The 24,664-nt window shown below is 41.8% G+C and overlaps 1 protein-coding gene and 1 long non-coding RNA gene across 2 annotated transcripts; both read right to left on the bottom strand.

Annotated features, from left to right (window-relative positions):
* Positions 1–887: 887 nt before the first annotated feature.
* On the bottom strand, positions 888–24,477 carry castor1 (cytosolic arginine sensor for mTORC1 subunit 1). The gene is made up of 9 exons (XM_051423692.1): positions 24,124–24,477; positions 17,312–17,382; positions 12,901–13,094; positions 12,167–12,302; positions 6,041–6,164; positions 5,769–5,885; positions 5,390–5,472; positions 4,990–5,084; positions 888–1,981 (listed from the first exon to the last, which is right to left on the bottom strand). The coding sequence occupies exons 1-9, from the start codon at positions 24,321–24,323 to the stop codon at positions 1,910–1,912; spliced, it is 1,092 nt and encodes a 363-aa protein (XP_051279652.1). The 5' UTR covers positions 24,324–24,477; the 3' UTR covers positions 888–1,909.
* LOC127376632 (uncharacterized) lies at positions 7,149–7,665 on the bottom strand. Its single transcript, XR_007887548.1, has 2 exons — positions 7,610–7,665; positions 7,149–7,228 (listed from the first exon to the last, which is right to left on the bottom strand). It is a non-coding gene; the product is annotated as an uncharacterized LOC127376632 (long non-coding RNA).
* Positions 24,478–24,664: the final 187 nt, after the last annotated feature.

Genomic DNA, 24,664 nt, shown 5'->3' on the forward strand with positions numbered 1-24,664 from the left:
GGTTGCAGGATATGTTTGAGGGATGACTGACGGAATGGGAAAGAATCAAAAACATATTCTACTACACAAAATCATTTTTCATACTTTTCTTTAATTGTTGCTATTTCTTTTGTCAAATATAGAATCATTTTATCCATGAAGACAAGTAATTATTATAACAATTTTAAAAAAGGTAAAAGGAAACAAATGGTGGCCAAGCAGCTCAAAGTATTCTAATAGCACTGCTGGATCTAAGTGCACACTTCAATGCTGCTGATTATTGAATCATTATCAAAAGACTAAAACTGTAGCAATTTTCTTTCTGAAGGGAGCTTTCCTGATCTGGAGCTTCGTCTTCTGGTGTGGCCCATCGCTCCGTTCTGGGTCCTGTTTTGTTTACCTTGTAGATGCTTCCGCTTTGACAGATCATCGGTTTAAAAGTGCATCTCATTTCTATGTAGATGACATTACTTTTCATTTCAGCCTCAGAATATGAACAAAGTGATGCTTTTTAAATAACAGCTTTTCAAGTAAATTCCATCGAAGCCTCAATGTCCATCCTTTCCTGCAGAAACAGTGTTTTTTTCAGGTTGAAATCTGAACAAATTTATTAGGTCATCTTCCTTAAGGTCCAGCTTAAAAAAAAAGAGGGCATGACACATTGGATGTGATGTGGTTACTCCAAGACTTCCTTTTAAAGCAGGCCAAGCACCATAGGGAAGTTCTCATTAATTCATTATGATTATTATTACTATAATCACTTGTTCCATTCCTGTTAAACCCCGAAATAACACCTTCTAAATAACCACCACTTCAAATACATGACTCATTGGTGATGAATGACAAAAAAACTGTCAAGAGGTAGTCAATACTTTGCTATGATCCTCAGAATTGGACTGGCTCATGCCTATTTTCAATACTCTTTATTGAATGAAGAAGCACAAAAATTACAAATGTTTACAGAATACTTTTACTTCAAATTGTACAAAATGTAGTTGTACCAAAGAAAACATTTAAGTGATATTAGCTAAATCAAAAGTTTATTGTGCAAATAACAAAAAATAAGACATAGTGTTATTGACCTTGGGTAATACTATGGTTAAGAAATGCTGACCTCTTAAAAAAAAAAAAAAACTCTAACCAAGCCTACTGTCCTGCTTGACAGCATTTGTAGTAGTTTTAATATATAAGAACTACCTGCACATTCTTCTCAAACCAAATAGAGTGAGCCCTGTTAGAAATTCTCAGTTTTCTTTTGCATGAAAATCATTTTAAGATCAACATTCTTACAACTGTCTTGCATTTCAAGCTTCACACGTTCAGTTTTACAAAAAGGAAAATTGCAATTCTTGCGAATGGCCTTTAATTAAAGAAACAAACAGTTGTTTAGACCCATTGTGATAAAAACATTACTGGAAGACTAAGTTGTATGTTTATAGCACTCGTGAATTGTATGTGATTGTGTTCTGCTGTATGCAGCAAAATAATATTAAAAATTCAACTTCTGACCATATACCTTGAGATCCCAAATCCTGTATTAGAGGGAAAGAGAGTCATACATGTTCATATGTCTGACTTTGTGCTGCATTTGAATTTGGAAGAGGGTGTGTCTGGATGTGTGTGTGTTTAGGAGTGATTGTGCATTTTTATGTGCATGTGTGAGCTTGTGGGCCCCCTGAGACTCAGTGCATAACTGCCTTAGATAGGTAAGACAGGAGGCCTCACAGACAAACAGTGTGGCACACCGTTGAGAAGCGCTTCTGGTGGTCATGGCAAGTTCGTAGTAGTAAATACTGCTGGCAATGCAGTGCTAGTCTAGGCACAGAGTTAGCCTCCTTTCCTGCTGGCCTGCCACGCCTGGCCACTGGAGCTGGAGTAAGGGGGCGGTACACTGAGCTAGGATCATCCAGCTCAGACAGGACTTCAGAAATCAACTAGTGGCTGGTTCCTTCCTCTGATGCTGGAGCATGTCTGCCACGCTCACTATGTCCTCCTCGGGGACCTAGAAAATAGTAGAGCAAAGTTAAAGAGCAGTATTATTGATTTTTTTTTGGCCACTTAGGGGCAGCAGAACAAGCGGTAAACACATACATATTATCACTTTATAAAGCCAAAATATGTAAACATTACCCTAAGTAGGAGAAAATGTAGGGATGTCCTAATCCAGTCTCAAAGGTGGGTATTAGTGTCGATCAAGGCATTTTTTAAACTGATTGGCCATATTGAGTTTTATTGTCCCAATCTGATCTTGTTTGATGTTTTAAGTTTCAGTGTGCACTTTTTTGTTTTTGGATTACACATGTAATCACACCACAAGCTTTAATTATTTTTAAATATTTTTTTGATGCCATTAAATATATTTGGACTATTGCTAGTGATTAAAATGATCTAATGTGTACCCACAATATTTTCATCTTACCAATAGCACTGCAGAGATAATCACCCCTGATTGCACGTATTTACCAAGTAGACATTTCTTAGAACTGTACGAGCGGAAGACACTGTGATGTCACAGCAAGTTTATTTAATCAATGGAATTTGCTATTATTATGCTAGTCTGTGGTTAACAAGAATCCCACTCAAATGCACAAGTTTCTTCCATCTCAGTGACACAATATGTGCAATGATCTTGTATGACTAAGACACAGCATGGTTATGTTAAGCTCAATGACATGCAACATTGCATAATGCAACTATGTATGTGAGTTAATGCTAAAAATGGTAAGACTGTGAAAAGAACAGTTGAATATGCGGAATACCTAAAGACTCAACGTCATCACTAGTTCACCTTTGTTCATACCTCTTTTTGCTGACATTAGGTCAGTATTTGGTGACTAGGCCGATTAAACAGCCCAACTATCTCAGACTTGAAGGTTGTGTGAATATTTTGTGATGCAAGTAGGAGGGAGAGCAACTGTTAGGGGATAGTGACTAGAAAGAGACAGGGCCATATATTTAGACCTTTGAGATCAGTCTACATCAATGGTCAAAGAGTCTAGGTTAAACAAACACACAAAAACGGTCAATTATAACCCAGCTATGATCATTTGAAGAAATTACAGTCTTCTCCACTCTTGACAACAGAGGCATAAATAATGCATCAATTTCATTAATGCAGGAGGGAAATTCGGCTTTGCATGATTCAATCGCTGACAGACATTTTGCGATAAGGTTCTGGGTAATGGCAATCAAATGACCCAGATAAACTATTCTGGGTAATTTTCAAGATAACACAGATGGCAGGAGTTTCTGACTAAGTTGGCAGCCAGACACAGATTAATTTAACACAATCACTATGTGGTATATGGGAAACCTAAAATTTCATAAGGAGATAAAGAAATCACACAGTAACTGTGTGGAGTTTTGGCATCATATGTAGTACTTGAATTTACTCACACTTGTTATACTCACACCATAACTGTTTCACATGGATATGCCTAGAATTGGTTAAAAACACTCACATCAAGGTTCATAAAAACATATGCCTTCCTGAATTGGTTTTATTAAATCCAGACAAAGTCTAAATGAGAAATCTAAACTTCTGATTATTTTATCAGGTCAAAATATCAGAATGCAATCATTTTATAACCGTGGATGAACAACTGCATATCTAAATTTAAATCATATATTAGACTCATTTTCCAGACTCACAAGGCCATACTGTTTTTTTCTAAAATTAACAAACATGCTTGGGTCAGTAGAAACACCCTCAATCTTATTTGGAATCACCTGCCTTAAGCATTCCTCATGATTCAACTTCACAGGAATGCTCAATGTGACATATGCTTGATCTTTATCTGTCTACGTCTCCCACTTTTAGAAACCAAACCTGAAATCTTTAAATAGTTGAGTTAAAAGTAATCATTATTTGAGTGTGGTGGACACACAATTGCAAATGTAAGGTTGTCATATTCATCCACATCATTACCTCATTGTGAGTTACTTTCATTAGGAGTCACTTAAAATGACATAAAAGACAATCAGTTTGTTTGGTGTTAGAAATAATTTATTTATTTATTAGGACCTTGATAGTTTTCTAGATTAGCAAATACATGTAGTTTATATTGCTTCGTCATATTGCTAGTTGGTTTAGTTAATTAATTTTTCTGTGCCTTTGAGTTGCCTGGCAGCTGAGTAACCCTTCCTGGTTTGGCAACATAGGGGCATCGTTGTTTTTTTGTGTTGAGTTTCAGTTATTGTCTATGTTGTCCTTCCCTGTGTGTATTTATTGGTTTGATCAGCTGCTCTAATATCTCATTTTGTTAGGTCTTGTTTTGTTATCCTTATTTTTCAGCAGAGTTATGATTTGTTGACCTCTTTTAAGAGCCCTATAATTCAGTTAATTAAGTTGCCTTCAGTAATTTCTGTTGTTTCTATTTTTTTTGTGAAAATTATCCCAACTGTTGAACTTCAAACCTGTTTTTCCTTGTGCCTTGACTGCTTAATAAGTAAGTAAAGCTTTATTTATATAGCACTTTTTAAAACACACAGTTAAAAGTGCTTTACAAACAAACAAATAAATATGAACACATAATCATACACAGATATGGGTATCTATATGCATATATACATATAAATGTGTACATACATAACCATACCCAATCATATACATACAAAGGGGAACATATAAATATAAACATGGCTAAAACAGCAAAGGCACGGTCACCTTTAGTTTTAAAGTTAGAGCGGGGAATGGATAAAAGGCCTAGATTTGAGGAGCGAAGTGGAAATCACTTTAAAGTTGTACCAGGAAGGCCAACCCAGTTCTATAATGTATCAAGTAAAATGGCACGATCGGTGGTATCAAAGGCAGCAGTGAGATCGTGAAGAATAAAGATGGAGCCTTCACCTTTGTCAGCAGGCATAAGAATGTGATTAGACACTCTTAGTAATGCTCTCACACAACTGAGACACAAATGTATTAAATAAATAAACAGTTTCAAGTTTTGACTTCCATGACAACAACAGTGGTGGCCTAACTAATGACGAGAAGAAAGACGCTGAACTCACCAGAGCATGGTCGAAGCTGAACGTGCTTATGTAATAGGCAGAGATGTCGCTGTCAGCTAGAGGCTGAGATATCTGGGCGACTATACCACACTCGTCTAAAAAGCAGAGTGGAGGAGAAAGGCACTGACATTAGTATCACAATTATTAACAGGTGAAACATGAACAATACACACTGATTCTTATTTGCAGGTGATTATACATGAATAAAAACATTTTTATGAATATTACGTTCCATTTCAGCCATGTTCTACAAATATAGTCTGCCAAATCATACACAATGGATATCTAGGGGACGCAGTTCCAGAAGCAGATAGGACTGTACCATATGACCAATAATCTCTGAACTGCATTTAGAGTAAATTACTACATTTCGAGGTATTTAAAAAGGAAGTAGGCTTACCAAAACCCAGCGGTTGTCCTCCTATACGAACCATTCTCCACAGCTCCCCGGAAGAGCTGGTAAAGAGAAGATCAGCAGGAAACCTAGAGCACAAAGATCAAGCACTGATTTCTACCAAGCAACCAATTCCATTTCAGAGATAGACAGGGGAAATCATCAACCGCCAGATAAAAGGGTAACAGACAAAACTTTCACTAGCTTTATTAACCCAAAGCAGCTCTCACTTCACTTGCTGACAGAGTGGAAAACATTCAATTAAAACAGCTGGATGCTGTTTGTTTCTGCTGATCCACTGTTTGTATCATATAAGCATTTTAAGTGCATATTATTACGGTGTCAAAGGTCAACTGTGTCAGTGAAAAGATCTAGAAATCCTTACTGTCTCTGAGCCTCAGTGTCCATCACCAGTGAGATGTAGCCATCAATGAGGGAGAAGGAGAAAAACTTGATGCAGTCCACGTCCTGGCTGGGAGACGACTGTGCATCTTCTTTAGGACTAGAGAAGAGGAGACACGCAGCATTAATTTAAAAGGAGACCGCACAGTAATGTAAAACTTGCAATAATTACAAGCTGGTGTCTAGATTGCATCATGTGCTGCCGCCTTGTGTTTTAGAGAGGTACTGCAGCGGCGAGAGCAAGCAACATCTCACCTGTTGGAATAAAAGAGGACGTCAATGAGCGTGGTGGCGATGGACGGAAGTGTGTCTGGGTCCAGAGACATAACACAGAACTGGTTCTGGGGGATCAGCACCGGGTGAACTGTAGGCTGCATGGCTGGAAGAGCAAGGACAGTGTTAGTTTATAGTCTGCAATACAGCTACTGTGTATGTTCTAACACTAGATCTATTTTTTTATTGAATAACTTTGACATTTTTACCTTAAAAACAATACTTTTAACAGCAGGTGTAGATCCCCCCTATTTCCTCATATACAGTAAAAGTAGAGTCAATTCCAAAATGGACAGAGATTTTACTGATGGAGGCTTTGAAAATGTAATGTAAATAAATGTACTCTTATACTTTTTAAATATCAGTGGATCTCCTGGCATTTTTAATTCATATACAGTTTTACAAATTTCTAAATTTTACAAAGCTTTAGCAAAGAACATTTTGCTGTTGAATTTGGTTACAACCCGAAACAGTCTGACAGTGTGGGCCCCGCCAGCAGAAAACAAATCGAGACAACTGCAAAATATTTATTTAGATGCTGTTGATGCTCAGTTTACCTGTAATAGAGGGTCCTACACAATCTGCAAAAAATAGCTGCATAACATTTTCTGTGGCTATTGAGGCGGCTTTCTCAAGTCAGAGAAAATCATTTTGTGTTAGGCTTAAAATGTTGAATATTTGACAGAAGAGCATTATCAACTGGGGCCATGGATTGAGGGCATTTAACAGGCAGGCTGATGAAATATTCTGCTGGGTTGCATTGTGAGAAAGTTTATTCAGTGCCCTAAAAAACTGGACTTGACAATTGACATCCATGTTTCATAATTTGATTGGTCTATACTATGGAGACCATAATAGAGAGGGAGTCATGGCTCTCCCCCCCCCCCCCCCCCTCCCCCCCCCCCCCCCCCTGTTTTTGGGGGGGGGGGCCCCCCCCCCCCCCCCCCCCCCCCCCCCCCCCCCCCCCCCCCCCCCACCCCCCACCCCCCCCCCCCCAAAAACCCCCCCCCCCCCCCCCCCCCCCCCCAAATTTTTTCACCCACCTAATGGTAAATTTTCCCCCCTCCCCTTCCAACCCCCCCCCCCCCCCCCCCCCCCAACCCCCCCCCCCCCCCCCCCCCCCCCCCCCCCCCCCCCCCCCCCCCCCCCCCCCCCCCCCCCCCCTCCCCCCTCCCCCCCCCACACCCCCTTCCCCCCCCCCCCCCTCCCCCCCTCCCCCCTCCCCCCCCCCCCCCCCCCCCCCCCCCCCCCCCCCCCCCCCCCCCCTTTTAATAAAGAAAAAAAAAAACAAAAACCCCCCAATCCTCCCTTTTTCTCTCCTCCCCCCCCCAAACCCCCCCCCCCAAAAAAAAAACCCCCCCCCCCACCCACCCCCCCCACACACCCTCCCCGGACCACCCCCCCCCAACACAAACAAAAAGACAAAACGAGAAGGTCCTCGACGAGATCGTGGCAGCCATCCAAGACCTTCGCTTTAGTGGGGGCCCCCTTGGTTAAAACCCCCTAAAGCTCCCCCCCCCCCCCCCCCCCCCCCCCCCCCCCCAAAAAAACACCCCCCCCCCCCCCCCCCCCCCCCCCCCCCCCCCCCCCCCCCCCCCCCCCCCCCCCCCACACAACCCCCCACCCCAAAACGGGGGTTTGGGGGGGGGGGGGGGGGGGGGGGTTTGTTTTTTTTTTTTTTCTTTTTATTTACAACCACCACCCCCCCCCCACACCCCAAACCCCACCCAATTTTTTTTTTTTGGTTTTATTAAAAGGAGAGGGGAAAAGGGGGCAGCCCCCCCCGGGAAAAAAAAACAACTTTTTTTTTATTTCTTCCCAATTTTTTAAAAAAAAAAAAAAAAAAAAATTTATAAAAATAAAAAAAAAAAAAAAAAAAAAAAAAAATTTAATTAAAATTTGGTTAGGGGGGAGGATTATTAAGTTTTTTTTTTTTTATTTTTATTTAAAGTGAAAGGGAGGGGGGGGGGGAGGAAGAGGAAATATATTGTTTTTTTTTTGGGGTTGTGTAAGAAAAAAAAAAAAAAAGAAAAAGGGGAGGGGGAGCAAAGCGAAAACAAAATCAAACAAAAAAAATAAAAAAAAAAAACCTTTAAAAAAAAAAAAAGAGGAAGGGGGGGGGGGAAGAAAAACCCTTTTCCCTCCTTCCCCCAAAACCCCACACCAAAACAAAAACCCAAAAACCACCCACACCAAACCCCCCCCCCCACCCCCCCCCCCCCCCCCCCCCCAGACCACCCAAAAAGGGGGCCCACCCCCCCCACCACACCCAAACCCCCACCCACGCCGGGGGAGGGGGATAATGTGGTATTAAAAAATTTATTTTGGTCACCCCCCCCCCCCCCCCCCCCCCAAAAAAAAAAAAAAAAAAAAAAAAAAAAAAAAAAGTCACTCACCCCCCCCCCCCCCCCCCCCCCCCCCCCAACAACATAAAACCCCCCCCCATAAAAACTTAAATACCTTAACCCCTAAACCCCCCCCCCCCCCCCCCCCCCGGGAGAAGAATTAATTAAATAAAATTAAATAAACTAAAAAAAAAAAAAAAAAAAAAAACCCCACAAACAAAAAACCAAACAAACAAAAAAAAAAAAAAAAAAAAAAAAAAAAAAAAAAAAAAAACAAACCAAACCTTTCCCCTTATCAAAATACCCTAAAGAAAAAAAAATTTATAATTAATTATTTAAAAAATCTTCCCACACTAACCTTTTTATTCTTTTAAATTCAAAAAAACAAACCCCAAAACCAAAACACTAAAAAACTCTATTTTAACTCCCCCCCCCCCTCACAAACTCCATTCTCCCCCCCCCCTTTTTTTTTTTTCCCCTTCTTTCCCATCCCAACCAACCCCCCAACCCCGCCTATCACGCCAAGCTGACCCCGATACGCCGGAGACTGAACCAGAGACCATCCTCCCGGCTCTTGTGTGGTGGCAGCAGTAAACTGGCGGATAGAGGCTCTGGTGAAGCAGGCACAACGCTCACAACCCGACCCAGGTAACGGCCCCCTAACCGGCTTTTGTTCCAGACTCTGCCAGGTCCCAGGTCCTCCAGTGGGCTCATGCCTCAAAGATCTCTTGCCATCCTGGTTACAGCGGACACTGGACTTCCTTCGGCGGAAGTTTTGGTGGCCTTCCATGGCGAGAGACACAAGGCTCGTGGCCGCCTGTTCTGTCTGTGCCCGCGGAAAATCCTCCCACCAGCCTCCAGCTGGACTATTACACCCTTGCCCGCTCCACGTCGCCCTTGGTCCACATCGCTGTGGACTTTGTTACCGGTCTGCCTACCTCAGAAGGTAATGACACTATTCTCACCATTGTTGATCGTTTTCTAAGTAGTCCATTCTGCCTCTGCCCAAGCTCCCTCGTCTGAAACTGCCAAACTCCTGGTCACCACGTGTTCCGCCACATGGAATCCCTCAGGACATTGTTTCAGACCGTGGTCCACATCGCCTCCCAGGTTTGGCGAGCTTTCTGCCAGGCCTTGGGCGCTTAGTCAGTTCTCCTCAGGTTACCACCCACAGTCCAACGGCCAGACAGAACGGGCGAACCAGCAATTGGAGGCTGCCTTGCGCTGCGTGCCGCCCGACATCCGGTCCCTGGTGCACATTTTCCGTGGATTGAATATGTCACAACTCCTCACCTGCGCTGCCACAGGTATGTCCCCGTTCATGGAGCTTATGGTTTTCAACCCCATTGTTCCCACTCAGGAGGGGAGGTGGCGGTCCCGTCAGACAGGACCACCTGCGCCGCTGTGCCGGTTTGGACTGAGGCTCGTGCAGCCCTGCTACGGACAGCGGCTAGAAACCAACGCCTGGCGGACCGCCACCGACCCCTGCCCCGATTAACACCTGGTCAGAAGGTATGGCTTCTTCTCGAGACCTGCCATTGCAGGTAGAGTCTCAAAGCTAGCTCCACGATTTATTGGACCTTTGAAGTCGACAAAATCATCAATCCTGTGGCGGTGAGGTTAAAACTCCCCCGTCATTAATGTGCATCCTGTGTTTCACGTATCCCTGAGCCTGTTCCTCCAGCCTCTGTGCCCTCCGGCCGACCCCCTCCGCCCCCGGCTCATTGACGACCACCCAGCCTAACAGTTGCCAGATCCTGGACGTCCGACGGCGGGCCGGGGTTTCCAGTACCTGGTGGACTGGGAAGGGTCGGGCCGGAGGGCGTTCTTGGGTCCCCGGCACTTCATCCTGATTCCCCCTTCTTCGGACTTCTACCGATCCCACCTGACAAGCCCGGTAGGGCCGCCAGGAGGGCCTTTGGGGGTTGGCTCTGCCCCTTTGCCCCCCCCTGGGCTGAGGGTGCGGCCTCCATTCTCCTCACCTGCTGCCTGCTGTCTCACCTGCTCTCAATCATTCATCATGCTCCAGTCTTCAAGAACCCCGGTCTTCCTCCCTTCATCGCAGATTTTTAGCCAACTTAGTGGTAACTTGGTCTGGCTTCTTTGTTCTACATGTCCACCCGTGATTCTCCCGCCCCAGCCCCTTGTCTAACGTTTCTCTCCTGTGCCCAGGAACCTGCAGTTGTTCCCAGGTGTCTCCTGTGCCTCCGTGTTTCTCGTCTCCCTTTTTTTTTCCCCCCCCTTTTTCTCCCGGGGGGGGGGTGTGTTTTTTGGGAATAAAGACCCTTAAACCGTCCATCTTGTCGTGTTTGTCCTGGGTCCAGTAACTACCCTGTCAAGGGAGTTATTGGTGAGAAACTCTATTAATGCCTGCCAAGTTTTTTTCTCAACTTTATTTTTATCTTCTCCTTCAGTCTTGCAGATAAAAGGAGTGCAATTAGAATTTGAGCTGTAATTAGGTCACTAATTGGCCTACAGCTTGTCAGTCAGTGCAGTTTGCATTAGCTGGTGGGTGAAAGGGTTTCCAAACTTGTCTGAAAAAAAAAAACACGTTGACATGTTTTAGAGATGCAAAGATATGAGGGATTTTGAAAGGGTGGACACATTTTTCAGCATGTTCTGCCCTTGTCCTGTACTTCATGGGGATGTAAAAATAACTTCCTGTAAAGGACGCAGCAGTTCAAATGTTCCTTTATGTCTGAAACTGGACCCAGCCTGTTTGCATTGTTTCTTTATATAATGCCATATATTGTTATGTTTGTTTAAGTCAATCATGGCTTTCTTAAGCACAATGGGTTTCCCTAAACAGCAGGCTCCTCTTGCTATGTACAGTTAATTTAATTCTTCATTAATGTCACACAGGGTTTGATTAATGTCAGAAAACTCTGGGCTGGATCGTGAAACGTAACTGCTGACAAGTAGCTGTAACCTAATATCCCATGCATATTACGCACAAAAAAAACCTATTAATGTATTTTGTTAAAGTAGATTTTGTTTAGTTTCTCCCTTGGGGCCATTTAAAAGCTAAAAACAACTTCCTATTAAAACAAACCTGTCACCCCTTTAGAGAGGATCACTGACTTAGAGAGAGGTTGACTGGTAAAGGACACAGATCTGATAAGCTCTTTTAAACTTTACTGTTTACTACTAAAGGTGCTTTCACACATATGTTGGAACATCACTGACTTGAAATATCCATGTGAGACGGTGGTTTTAGCATTTACTCCACTGTTTTGGACAGCTTTTTTCCTCCTCACAACAGCACTGCTGAGGTGTAAAATAATAACATTGAGGAACACTAGTGTTCTCAGATCTCATGTCCACAGCTTGATAACAGAGCATGAACAACAATTTCATGTTTAGACCATAAACTTGCATGTGCTGTATATGTTAATGTAAGATACATAAGAATTCAAAAATAAAAAACTGAAAAAACTGAAAAATTACTCTCTCAAACAAGACACCGACATCTAAAACTGCCAGAATATTTACCATGTACATTGTAATGTATATGTGACAAGTTCAAGTAACAGTTCTTAGACTAGTCTCCTAAAGCTGAGCTGTACTCCTACTTTAGTTACTCCTTAAATCCTGCAGAAAAAGCAATGATGTATGGTGCACTCACATGTTGGATCTGTGACTGTGTTAAGTCTTGACACTTTGTACAAAGAACCTGAAGGTGGTGCTAGAAGATCTTAACTTCATGCTCAATCGATACCTGAGAGGTTAGTGAATTCATACTGAACAGCACCGTGACCTCTACCTTCTTTGCCGTTCTTCTGCAGACCGTTGGAAACATCCTGACAATGCATAGGGACAGACTCTCCTCCCACCTCCTTGTAGATATTGAACTCCTCCTCCAGAGTGCTGATGACTACAGATAGGTCTTTCTCTCTCACCTATACAACATAGATGTGCGACATAAATACAGATGGTTTTACAGCGTTGTGAAATATGTACATGCACCTTGATCGACATTCTGTTTAGAAATAGTCTACAATGAGCTCATTTGTAGAATTTTCAGTTTGTGTCGTGTCATTTCGGGGCACAACACTGCCTCGCTTTAAGGGAATATTCCAGCTCAACCAGCATGTCGACCATTAATATACTTGCTGACACAAACGTCTGTCAAGCTGTTATCTATTTTTGCCTACTTAACACTTTCGCATGTAATACATCGACTAACTTTTCAGGGCTCTCAGCTCAGTTGAGAATTAATTCCTTAACTGCAAAACTGGTGAGTGGACAAAATGCAGACGCTGTGGTTCTTTTGTCTGACAGTGCTCTGTAGGTGAAAGGGTTCACTGCAAGATTAGTCTGAAGATTTTATACATTGAGAGAGTTTGAAATATTGCTCCAGACATCTCTAAATTATACAACAGTGAACGGCTTGAGTGCCTCTTTCATTTTAACAAGATACTTGTGAACACTGATTAGCCTGGAGTGGAATAAATGAAGCTAAAAAAGTACAGACTACTATAGTTAGATAGTACTTACCAGGATAAAGTCGGTCTGATAAGTGGAGAGCATGAAGACAGACACATGCTGCTGGGCCAGAGGAGCGATGACTGACTTGGCAATTTTGGTCACGCCAACAGCCTGTGAGCTGCTGGAGGAGTTGCCATTGGAGACCACGTTGAGTGGCAGCCAGATGGAGCTCTCTACCTTGAGATGCTCTGAAGGGTGGAGCTCTGAGTCGGGTCAAGAAGAAGAAAAGTTGATTAGTGGGCATACAAACAGTATGTATGACTTTATGCTCATGTTTTATATAAAAACATCTGGGTTTCAACAGCATTTCAGTGACTATATTTTTATATGTGCAGCAGGTCCTAACTGCAAATTAAAATATAGTCATTTAGATGCTATTTTAAGGGGACACTACAACCCATCTTTCAGTTTACTCAATCTGCAAAGATAACTGCATATCTTCTGTGGCTATCGAGGGGGCTTTCCTTCTTAAAATGTGAAATAGTTGACAAAACATGTGCACTATAAACTGGGCATGGAGTTTGAAAGATGAGCGTAGGGAAGGTCTGATGAAAAATGCTACTGGATTGCATTATGGGATATGTAGGATGCAATGTTTTTGGAACTTGACCCATAGTAGAGACTAAAATAGGATATCTCTGGGGCGGATAATAGGTGGATATCTCTGCCTTTGCTCTGCCAATTTTTACATTATTTAATAATAATCTCATGCAAGTCTTTTACCTTTATGAACGTTCAATACTGAAACACTTAGACCACTAGATTCCAATCAGCCAAACTGGTGGTTACTGGGTGCATTTATTCAGTCTCCCTTAGCAATACCAAAATAAGAACTGTTTTTTTTTTTACTTTAAAAAACACAAACCCCCTGTGTAAAATAGTGGTGCAACCGCCACACTAATAAGAAAACAAATAGATGTTCCCATGAGGAGAAGCTTATTTTGCAGGTGTAAAACTTCACAAACACTATAATTAACACAATATGTTGAGCACATTTGAAACTGGCAAACACAGGAGGATGGCAACATACTGTACAAAACTAACCACCACAATAACCACAAATGAATCATCAATGCAAAAACTGTGAGTAACAGCTTCACATTATATGTCAGTATTCAAAGCCAAACAAAACAACAGTGTTCTAAAGAAGCCAAATCACCAGTGCCAGAAATACAGTTTAATCTCTGTAATGATAAAATGCAAAACTATGTATTCATATGTTAAGGGAAACGGTCTTTAAATGAGAATTAGTTGCAGTTTATATTCACGGCTGTCCAGACTCACATAATATATATGTGGTGAAGACCTTGAAGGAACTGTATAAAAAGGTATTGACTGTATTTTTGGCTAAATGGAAGTTATCACTATATTGATAGTACATATGTATTAATTTAGTGACAATAGAATAAAATAACATGTTTATTGAAGGATTAAAATAGATATATTGGCTAAACAGGAACACAAGTACTTGATTACTACATAAAGATGGATTCTTATTAACTATAGCTATACAAAATGCAGTGCTTTTGTTTTCTCCTGGCAGTTTTAGATGTGAAACTTCTCTAGGAGCTGTAGGTGAAATTCACAAAAGCCACGGCTATCACTTTCGTGGAGGTAAAAAACAAAGCATGGCAACATACCTCAGACACAGCCAAACTGCACCACTGAGCAAGAACAGCAGTCACCAGCTAAAACAAACCACACAGCCTGTGACACACGTACATACAATCTATAGGGACTCCCGTGCAACCAACATTTCTACAGTGACTGCAATAGTAATTTGGTAACTTGAAAGAAAAAGCAACTTGAGTGTTTAACATCTGCAACTTTATGTTACTGGTGATGCATCTTTATATTTGTGAACGTGTGAACTCTGAGGCCGGCATTAAATATTGACTTCCTCTTGTTTGCAGCTTGGTAGAACATACACACACTTCCTCTCCCCCACCTCCTGTCTCTTCCTTTACGTTGAAGACCTAAAATGCCCCTACTATTAATACTGCACGATGACACAAGTAAAACTGCCCAGGAGCAGGCCAAGGGCACCTACACCACCACAGCATACTTGGCCATCAGGTGACCTGATAACAATGCATTAATGTGTTCGAAAGTGCGGCTCCTGGTAGGTGGTATAGAAGGGTGAAAGTTCAAACAGGGTGATCCCTCAGATGTAGCTGTAAGCCAAAATGGAAAAGCAGGATATTTAACTCTTCGTCCCAAAACAATACTCGAGTGGAAGATTGCAGCTAAGGGAAACAGGTGTCTATCCAGGAAGTAAACGAGAAGCTGAACGAAAAAGATACTGGGGTGAAGACTTGGGGAACTTTATTAGTGTCACTTAGATAACAGGTCTAAATGATGAATAGAACCAACTTGTACAACAGAACAACAAACTTCTGAGTAGGAAATAAACTTTTTCACCTTCATTTAAAGTCTCAGAAAACCTTCAGAGGACGCACAAAACGTCTTGCTTATGGTTTTATTACCATTCAGCTAACTAAAAACATTACCATATGGTTTCTACCTCCTGCAGCGAGTACTCCCTTTCCTTTACTCCCCTTCAAAAGAGCCACTGTTCTGGTTGGCATAATTTGTCACAGACGGCCCCTTGTGGCTTCGCTACACCAGCATTCACCTCTTAAAATAGGCACTCAGTTAGAAGGAGAGCAAAGGAGACAGGGAGAGAAACAGAGCACCCGGAGGCGATATATGCCTTTAACAACTACATCTGTGTAAAAGGGACCAGACAGAAATGGCTGGATGGGGAGTGGATGGGACTATAGCATGTACACAGAGAGTTGTCCTGTTGACTGTGTCCCCATAGTGTAGTCAGACAGAAGGGTAAATACTAGAGGCAAAACACTGGCAGAGGGCTTAATGAACAAATATCATTTTATTTTAATCTGTCCATTATCTCTTTGATTGATCTAACAATTGTTCAGTGCATACAAACTATTTTAAAAATAAAAGCACAATGACCAAAAGGTATGCCTTAAAAAGTCAAAAGCTGCTAAAATTGTCTGAAAATATTGCATTCAAAATCCTTTGAAAAGGAAATAACTGCTCAAATTTGAGACAAATTAAGAACCGATTAACTTAAAAATTGACAGCAGTTAGTTCTACTAATAGCAGACATTTGCTGGCACACTTAAAGAGCTGTAGTCAGTTTTGTGTGTTGTCTTTTGCTTCCAAACACTTATATCTCACTGTACTTTTTCTATCAAAATGCACTCAAGTCTTGACAAATTGTTTAATTGGGCTTTTCAACCTTAAGTGCAGCTTGAACTTTAGGTCCAAAAGAAGCATAATGATAAGTGTTTCTGTGAAGCTGCACTTGACCTATGTAAGTCAGTCTTTGAAGGGAGTTTAAAAACTTGGATCTCTAATACATTGAAGCTGAGGAGTCTTATTTGGGTCTTGTACAGCTTTATTTTCCTAGATTGTATGGTCATATACACCCATCCTACCTTGTGAGGCCTGGAGGGAACAAAGAAGGAAGGAAGTAACATTAGAATGGTAAAACAACAAGTCCTATGCTGTGGCCAAATTCAAGGCTACATACCAGTTAAAAGCAAAATATGTGGCAAGACTAGTGTAATTCATACAGAAAATGGCACAATTTGCCTGATTTTTGGAGTGGTGTTGTTGGACTCTGGAGGAGATACAACTGATAAATATTAAAACAAATAGTAGACAGTAAGACAGCTCCATGAAGTCTTAAGAAAACAAAAAATAAAGTACTGAATTTTAGGAAGATTTTGCAGGAGCACTTCAGCACTTTCAATGAAGATGGAGAACTTGCCAAAAACTAACAATAAAAAGTACAAAACTGATGCAGCAGAACAAAATTTACTGACTTTTAGTTGCTTTTATGAATCAAGCTCCAAAACAGATGGATCCTACAATTCCCATAATGCAAATCCATAGCATCTTTTCTAGACCTTCCCTATCTGGTAAATAAGCATGTCTGTCAAACTCCAAATCTCCAGTTTGTAACACCCATGCTGAGATAACCCTGGTGACGTTACTAGGGTCCCTTTGTGGACTTCACTTTACTGTTTCCACAAGCTGAATGGTACTCCCCATGACTAGTAAACTGATCTTAAAGTGTAAAATTGGTCGAGTTCCCCTTTAAGTTTCCAAATTGGAAATTGGCAGTAGCTTCCCTAAATTGTTGATGACATGCATCAAAGCACGCCTTGCATCATTTTCTGTTAGTACAACATATTAAGCCAGGGTACAATCATTTCTTGAATTCTAGCTTCCAAACACTATACTAGAAAGCTCAGTATATAATGTATACTTTATGGTATCACTATATAGTGTATAACTGGGGCTAGAGCAGTCAGAGTGTGAAAGGACAATGACAAACCCCTGCCTGGTGGAAGTGATGAAAGAAATGTGTGCACAAGTGTTTTACCTTTGAATCCTTCCTCATCAAGAACGACTGTGTAGTTCTCTGGTGTCTCCGTCAGACTGAAAAACTTGCATCTGAAACCAGAGAGGAAGTGCAGATGGAGAGAGGCATGTGGTTGGAAAACGAGAAGTCATGAAAGGCAGGGAGATAAAGGAGGAGAGAGGAAGGAGAAAAAGAGTAGGAGAACAGTGTTATTCATCTGCAACCAACAACAGCTTCAGATTTTCATAATAATCGTTACCAGGAATTAAGAAAATAGGGTTCTCTGATATTTGCACCAGTTTCAGGACAGACTGTCACACAATTAGCACGAGCCCAAGCTCAGCTTTATGCTGGCATCGCTCCTTTGTCTACAGCAAACGATGGGTAACAAAACAAACTGGGGCACTGCTTCAGTTATCAACTACTACAAGTTTATAACTTGCTGTAATGTCTCTGCACCACCAGCACCACTCAGGTCTGCATTTTGCTGGCTTTGAGTCATCCACCCATCCATAAGATTTGAAAGTTACTTTTTCTATCTTCTTCTAGGCATCCTTGATCTAAAAAAAGAGCCACTTTGGTTAAATATTTTAAAAGACAGTGCAGTTTTGCCAACTGATACAGCCCATTGGGGTCAAACATTTACAAAGATAGAAAAGAATAAAATAGATGGTATCAAGTTGTTGTTTTTTTGGGATCTCAGAACTGCCAGAATGAGTATTTAAAATCCTTGATTGCAATTGACTATACGTTCTCTCTCCAGTTTGGTGTTTGTATCTCCATCAGGCTTGGGGCCAAACGCATTTGCTTTCAGGGGCTGTTGCCTGGTCTGGCCCCAGTGTTCAGTTCTATTGAATGTTGCTTTTGTGAAAAAAAAAGTTGAAAGCAAGTAAATAGGGATCTGGTTTACGTGGAGGAAATAATTGGGCAGTGAAACACACACTTCCTTGGATTATATCAGCTATTAAATCAAGTTTCTGGATGGGAGAAATTCCTCTTTTTGTACCTCCAAAGAAATATCTTTGGTAAGTGTAAAAGCGAAAACAAGGAGACTGGGATAGAACTGAATCATTAGGTGAGCTGTGCGCAGAGAGAACTGGTTACTGTGTAACCCAGAAGTTGCACTTGTCCTGCCTCTTGCTCACTTTGAGAAGGCCAAACCGAACTTCAATGGCCTGCCTACACCAAGGTCTTTCAATATACTCTCAACTTAAACTCCTGAGGGCAACTGAGATTCAATAGAGTAACCTAAAATTGTCTGTCACAATAGCAGTTTTCTCATACGGACTCTTGCCCTTTCACACATGTAGCATACTACAGGAGATTGTCCATATCAGATGGATTTTCATCTCCTGGAAATCCTTCATTTGGTTTAGGCAAGGGGTGGCACCTGGGTAGAGCAAGCAGGAGGAGGAGTACTCATCCGTAACAATGCCGGCTTTTGCATTTATATCCATACTACATGTTTTTGGACAGGCAGAGTAGAGCATGAAGCAACTATACTCGGAGCAATGTCGGCTTACTGTGAATTCTCGGGACAACTGACAGACTTTGTACCAGGGAGCTGGCAGGGTAAAGTCTGTTTAATGTTGGGTCCAGCTGATTTGAACATTTGCATTTACACACACAGCTTGTCCAGGTAACGTCTAGAAAAGTTTGGCTAACAGTGCCTGTGTGAATACAGTTAATGTTGGGTGACTAAAGCACTTCCAAGACTTGAATGGGCATAAAATTCTCCTGAGTATAGAAGAGGCACAACAGCGTTAGATTTAAATGAATTGGGCAACTATAGCATCGATTGCGATTGAGCTCTATTTCTCAGAGACAAAGTTCAAATAATTAAAACTGATGGCTTTAACATAAACCTATTACTGTTCAATCATCCAGCAGGCTTTGAAAGAAAACTTTCAAGTTATCTCCACAACCAACGGCTCATCCCACTTTGCAACTCAAGAAGAGCAAAGTGGGAAACAGCTAGCCTCGCCTTGATTTTCTCATCTAACTCTTGGCAAGAAAGTGAAAATAAAGCAAATATCCCAATTTTTTGCACTATTGCTTTACATGTGTCAATTTCCTTGTTTAAAAAAAAAAAAAAGTATTCTAAAGTCTATGTGAATTTTTATAGTGGTAAGTGCTAATGCAACAATCAAGGCAAGTGTAGCTTTAAAAACCCTCACTTTTCACTGTTCTCAGAGCAACAAATGTTGGAACTGAAGCTTTGAGAGGATGTGTTCACTATTAGTTGGATGCAACAAGATAGCACATACAAAATACTAGCTGTGTTATAGTTCAAAGCAGCCAAAAGAAAGCCCTTGCCCTTCAAAGGTTTTGTTGTTGATTCAGTAAGGCTTTTTAACTTTTTGTAGCGAGATGATATGAGCAATTTCTATGTGGATGACCTCTCTTTGTTTTCTCTGAATTCCTAAAAAGGAAGCGCTACATATTCCTGTTTTCTTAAAACATCTAAATGGAGATACACCTTCCTCTTCCTCTGCTAATCAGTCAGCTGAGGCTATTACAGTAGAGGCCTGAGTGAGACCGCAAAACTCCTGACTCAGCAAAAAGTAATCCCTGCCATGAGATGGGACAATCACCCCACAGAGAGACAAAGAGAGAGACAGAGAGAGAACGCTGTTACACTAACTATCAGCTGTGCTAGAGAGCTGAGCCAGCCCATTGTGTTATAATACCCCACTCATTTCCTGTTGACCCTTCACCTTCCCCATCTCGCAGTTTCCTGCAGGTAGTGCATGCCAAGCATCTATCCTGCAAGTGAGAATGATCAAGTGTGGAGCTTTATCACACGTGGCGTGTTTTTGGAGAAGACAATGAAGGCTCTTACATTACACCTGCAAGACAGCCAAACCTCAGCAACACATCGGTTGAGTGTTGTCAAGCAACCCAAGGGAACCCCATCTGTGAGACAACATTGCCTGTTTGGTTTCCTGTTTGTGAAGTACAGATAATACAGATAAGAACCCTCACCTATGCTTCATTACAGTATATTGACAAGCACACTGGAAAAACAATTTGCCACACATTGTTTTTACAATCACTATTCAATCATCTTTATCACACAGTCTTGGGAAGACCAAGAATAAGTAAGACTTTGGTTTGTGTCACTTAGTAGAACTTAAAAAGAAAGAATGCATGTAGAGGTTAGACAAACATGTAGGTCCAAACCCCCCTATAACAAAGCTTTCTGCCCTTCACTTCCATTTACTCCCACTTCCACATCAACACATAAAGAGAAAAACAAACAAGTAGAGGACAAATAGAGCCCGAAGGAAGCACACTATCTAATGGTCAGGTTATGCTCAAGCAGAAGTAGTTGTCTCCATTGTCTCCAAAGAAATATGTATTAATTGAGGGAAAGGAAAAGACTCCCCCCTTTTGCATCACAGTGAAAATGTGTAAAAAATCAATTTATCACTGATCCTTTGCAAGTTTTAGCTTCTCTAATGTAAAGATTTACTGATGTTCTTGCTTTTATAGCTCTGTAGTTTGAATATTCCTTTTGGTTTTGGACTGCCGGTTAAAGGTACATTTTGTGTGTGACATTTTGGAGGATTTATGTGCAGAAATGGAACATAATATTCAAAAGTATGTTTGTTATGCAGATTGTAATGTCTCTGTTACCTTAGAATGAGCCTTTTATAGCTATAGACATTGCAGGTTGCCTTCCATGAAGTCCGCCATGTTGAGCCACCATGTTTCTACAGCAGCCCAGAATGGACAAAAACCAAACAGTGGCTCTAAAGTCCTTTAAATTTGCGCTCTGGGAACTGGTTTCACAGGGCTTTTTTCACAATTTTCAGACATTCAGTCATAAACTTAATTATTATTCAACTGGAGAAGCATGTTTGTACAGAACTCTGTAACTGTGCTACATTGCCTTTGTGTTATCACTGGTGGTAATGAGTTTGAAAAACAAACTCCTTCTTGAAGCATGAAGGCACATGAAAAGGAGGAGACAGAAAATATCTGAAGAGACCAGGAAGCAACAGGTAGCGGGGGAGCGGCCAAGTGGGGAAGATGAAAACCAAGCACACAAGAGTCTGGACTTTGATCCAGCTGCACAAACCAACGGGTGGTAGCGGCGGAGAGGGAGTTAGGGTTGGTGGCGGTGGGTTTTCTGCAACTGATGCTCCAGCTGAGGAAACATGATAAGAGTGGAGCCCCAAGCAATCTCAGCCCCATCGCCAGTGGACGACCAAGCTGTCTGCTACTTCCGCAGCTACCTACAAACCGATGTACAGCGTTCTCACAGGCTCCTCTTTTTTCAGAACAATGGGGAAGGTTTTTTCTAGACATCCCTGCTTGTGTAAACAAGGGGAGTGAAAGCCCCAGCCCTGACAGATCACTGAAGCAGACAAGTGGAAAACTCCCCACTGGGTTTCTGGCTCAGCTGACGCATTGTTCCAACCCATGCTCTCGTTAGTGAGCTGCTGAAGAGAAGAAAGGAGGACTGTGTGGAGCCCGCAGGACTGCATCCACAGTACAGTAGGAAGACTAATATATTGGGCTGATACTGGGCTATGATTATTACCACGCCCAGAAACTCCAAACTAAACAACTATGGACGATATAATAATATTTTTTCGCCCATCGTGGGAGGATTCATTCACATCCGTCTGTGTTAACAGTACAGGCTGATGCAGACGCTTTTTTAAAAGAGTGCATGAAGAGACACACACACACACACACACACACACAGACACACTCATCCTTTAGCACATTCCTACTCTTCATTGTCAGAACCTTATACTAAACCCAACCTGACCTAAATCAAACCATCCTTACTTTTGAGGGCATCTGATCTTTACCCTATTAACAACATAAAGTCTCGATAACTATAGACATTGCTGACCTTCACAGATCAACAGTGTCACTGATAGAAGGCATGCTGCGCCTCATCAAATAAGGGTTTTTATTTCTAGACAAGTCTCTCAACTACTTTCTACTTCTCAATGCCTCAGTTGTGTTGGATGATGTTGGAGGAAAATATACATTCATACAATATGGGATCAGCCTGGCTCCTAGAAGTGATTAGCTCCTTAAAATTCTGCTCAGGACGGCTTTCAAATCACTTTGTGTGCATTTGTTGGTCCTCTAATGAATAGCAGGGGCCTAAAGAGGGAGATGGCTAAAACCAGACGAGGCAATCAGGCTTGTTTTTGCTCCACGGTTGTTTTGAGTTGCCATGAACTCAATCTTCTCCACCACTCCCAAGCATGCATTGTCTATAGTTTGACCAGAGGAAAACAAAACAAAACGAAAATAAGCAACAGAAAAAGAACAGGAAAAACGAGGCAAAAATATATCCACACCACAGTACTATGACATAACTCCAAAGTATGCACAACAAAACACTGAAAAACAGACAGGCCTGCTAATCCAAGGAAATGCAGCCTGCATGCTTTATCTGGTTCATTCTGGGCTCAGCCTACTTTTTTTCCCAACAATGATACTTCAAAGAGCCTGTTGAAAATGCAGGCTCACAGTTACTGACTGTAAATCTGGACACAGTTCTTGATCCTTAGTATTACTCATCACTAACCTGTTGGGCTGTACCTCAGAAATACTGACGCACTTGCAGTACATCTGTGTATTATTCACAGTGACTTGTCATTTACTTACTTACAGTACAGTAGTTTATAAGGGTAGTGTGAGTCACCTGTGCGTCTGTTATGGACATGTTAAAACCTACTTTATTGCCCAATACTCTGAGACAAATTAGTGCTGGTGGATGCAGCCATAGGCCTGAAAGGATATAAAGTGTTTGACAGAAAACTATACAAGATTAAAATCTAATTTCTCCATGTCAGTTGACGAGAAAAGTGTTTAGCAGGATCACTGCCCACTCATGCAGACATGTACTCATCCTGTTGTCTGCTGAACTGATTATTAAAGGTCTGTTCTGTTGCTGATACTCATTGGATGCTTACGATAAGCAAATCCTCGAGGACAGTGTGATGATAGCTATACTTCAGACGTCACAGAGCACAAAGACGATCAGAGGAGGAAAATCTTCCCTGACATTTGCTTACAAATTCTTTGTAACTTGACATGTGAGCAGTAGCTGAGCCACCGCCTGGCCTATATCATGGGCAGCTTGAAGACAGATGTTGAGTTCTTCTTCGAGCCATGCATATGTGGGGCAGCCAGAGCAATAAACAATTGCATAACAATGAGAGGATATCCAGGGATTAACTGAAAACTGGTACTAATGCCAACATGAGATCCGGACAGCTTGCAAACTGGATGCTGGGTTTGAGTACAAGGAGGTTAGAGGTGGAGTTTGTGCTGGAGAAACAAGGTCCCACTAAAATGCAGTGGAGGAACAGTGCATGCTTTTTAAAATGTTTGATCAGTGCTGGCTATGTTCAGTAGAAGCAGCATGCATTAAGAGGCATTCATGCATGCATTTAACAGGACTATAACACAAATGCATGTTGAAATATGAGAATGCTGTGTTAACTTAACTGCAGCAGATTTTTGTGCATGTATAATGTTATTATTAGGAAACATAACAGATGCAGTTGCATCACCATTGTAAGAACACGTCCCCAAAATATGATATATTTTGGTTGATGTGCATTATTCAAACGTTGATTTCTAAATATAAATCATAAACTGTTGTAATTACCTACAGCTACATGCACTGCAGTATATGATTCATGGAGGCATAGCAGGGCATGCACAGGCAAATAATGGCTCGGCCACCCACTGAATGAAGAGGCGCTGTAGGTTATCTCATATATCCGTACTGGATTACCAGGCTCACACCGGAGCGACACAAACATCTGACCCCGATCACCGAGTCCTCTTACCGTGTCCTGTTCCGGAGAAATATCAGTTTAATCAGGGGATGTGTGAAATTCACCAGTCCATTCTTGGATATGCTGGTGACCCGTAGCCTGTGGTCCAATATATGCAAGTCCATATTGTCGCTGGCGTGCGGTGCAGACTCCTCTGTGTGTGTGTGTGTGTGTGTGTGTGTGTGTGTGTGTGTGTGTGTGTGTGTGTGCATGCGGCGGAGAAAAACGCCTGAGTGATATCATTCAAATGTTAAATATAGGCCTGGATGATGAGCATTGCCGACGAGTACAACCACCACGTCCCGCTGTGCTCGGCTCACAAGCCGAAAAAACATCCGACGCAATCCGACTCCAGACCCGCTGAACTACTGTATATTCAAATAAAAGGGACAGCCCCACGAACGACACGCCCCCTCCTCTTAAAGCTACAGGTTTATGGTTTTAAATGTCTCTCGCAAGCAGAATGCGGTCAAGTGTGAAGGTACCAGCACAAAGTCAAGTTCCGGTTTAGCTGTTTTAAACCTTAAAATTAAAGCAAGGCCAAAAATATGGG

This window comes from Dicentrarchus labrax, unplaced genomic scaffold, assembly GCF_905237075.1.
Source record: "Dicentrarchus labrax unplaced genomic scaffold, dlabrax2021, whole genome shotgun sequence".
In the NCBI taxonomy this organism is placed as follows: domain Eukaryota; kingdom Metazoa; phylum Chordata; class Actinopteri; family Moronidae; genus Dicentrarchus; species Dicentrarchus labrax.

Excerpts from the sequence above, each read along its gene's own strand:
- castor1 (XM_051423692.1), bottom strand. The coding sequence starts at position 24,323 with ATGCACACACACACACACACACACACACACACACACACACACACACAC. Across the intron at positions 13,095-17,311 it reads TGATGAGGAAGGATTCAAAG|AGCTCCACCCTTCAGAGCAT; the intron begins GTAAAACACTTG and ends GACCCGACTCAG. Across the intron at positions 12,303-12,900 it reads ATCAGACCGACTTTATCCTG|GTGAGAGAGAAAGACCTATC; the intron begins GTAAGTACTATC and ends TATGTTGTATAG.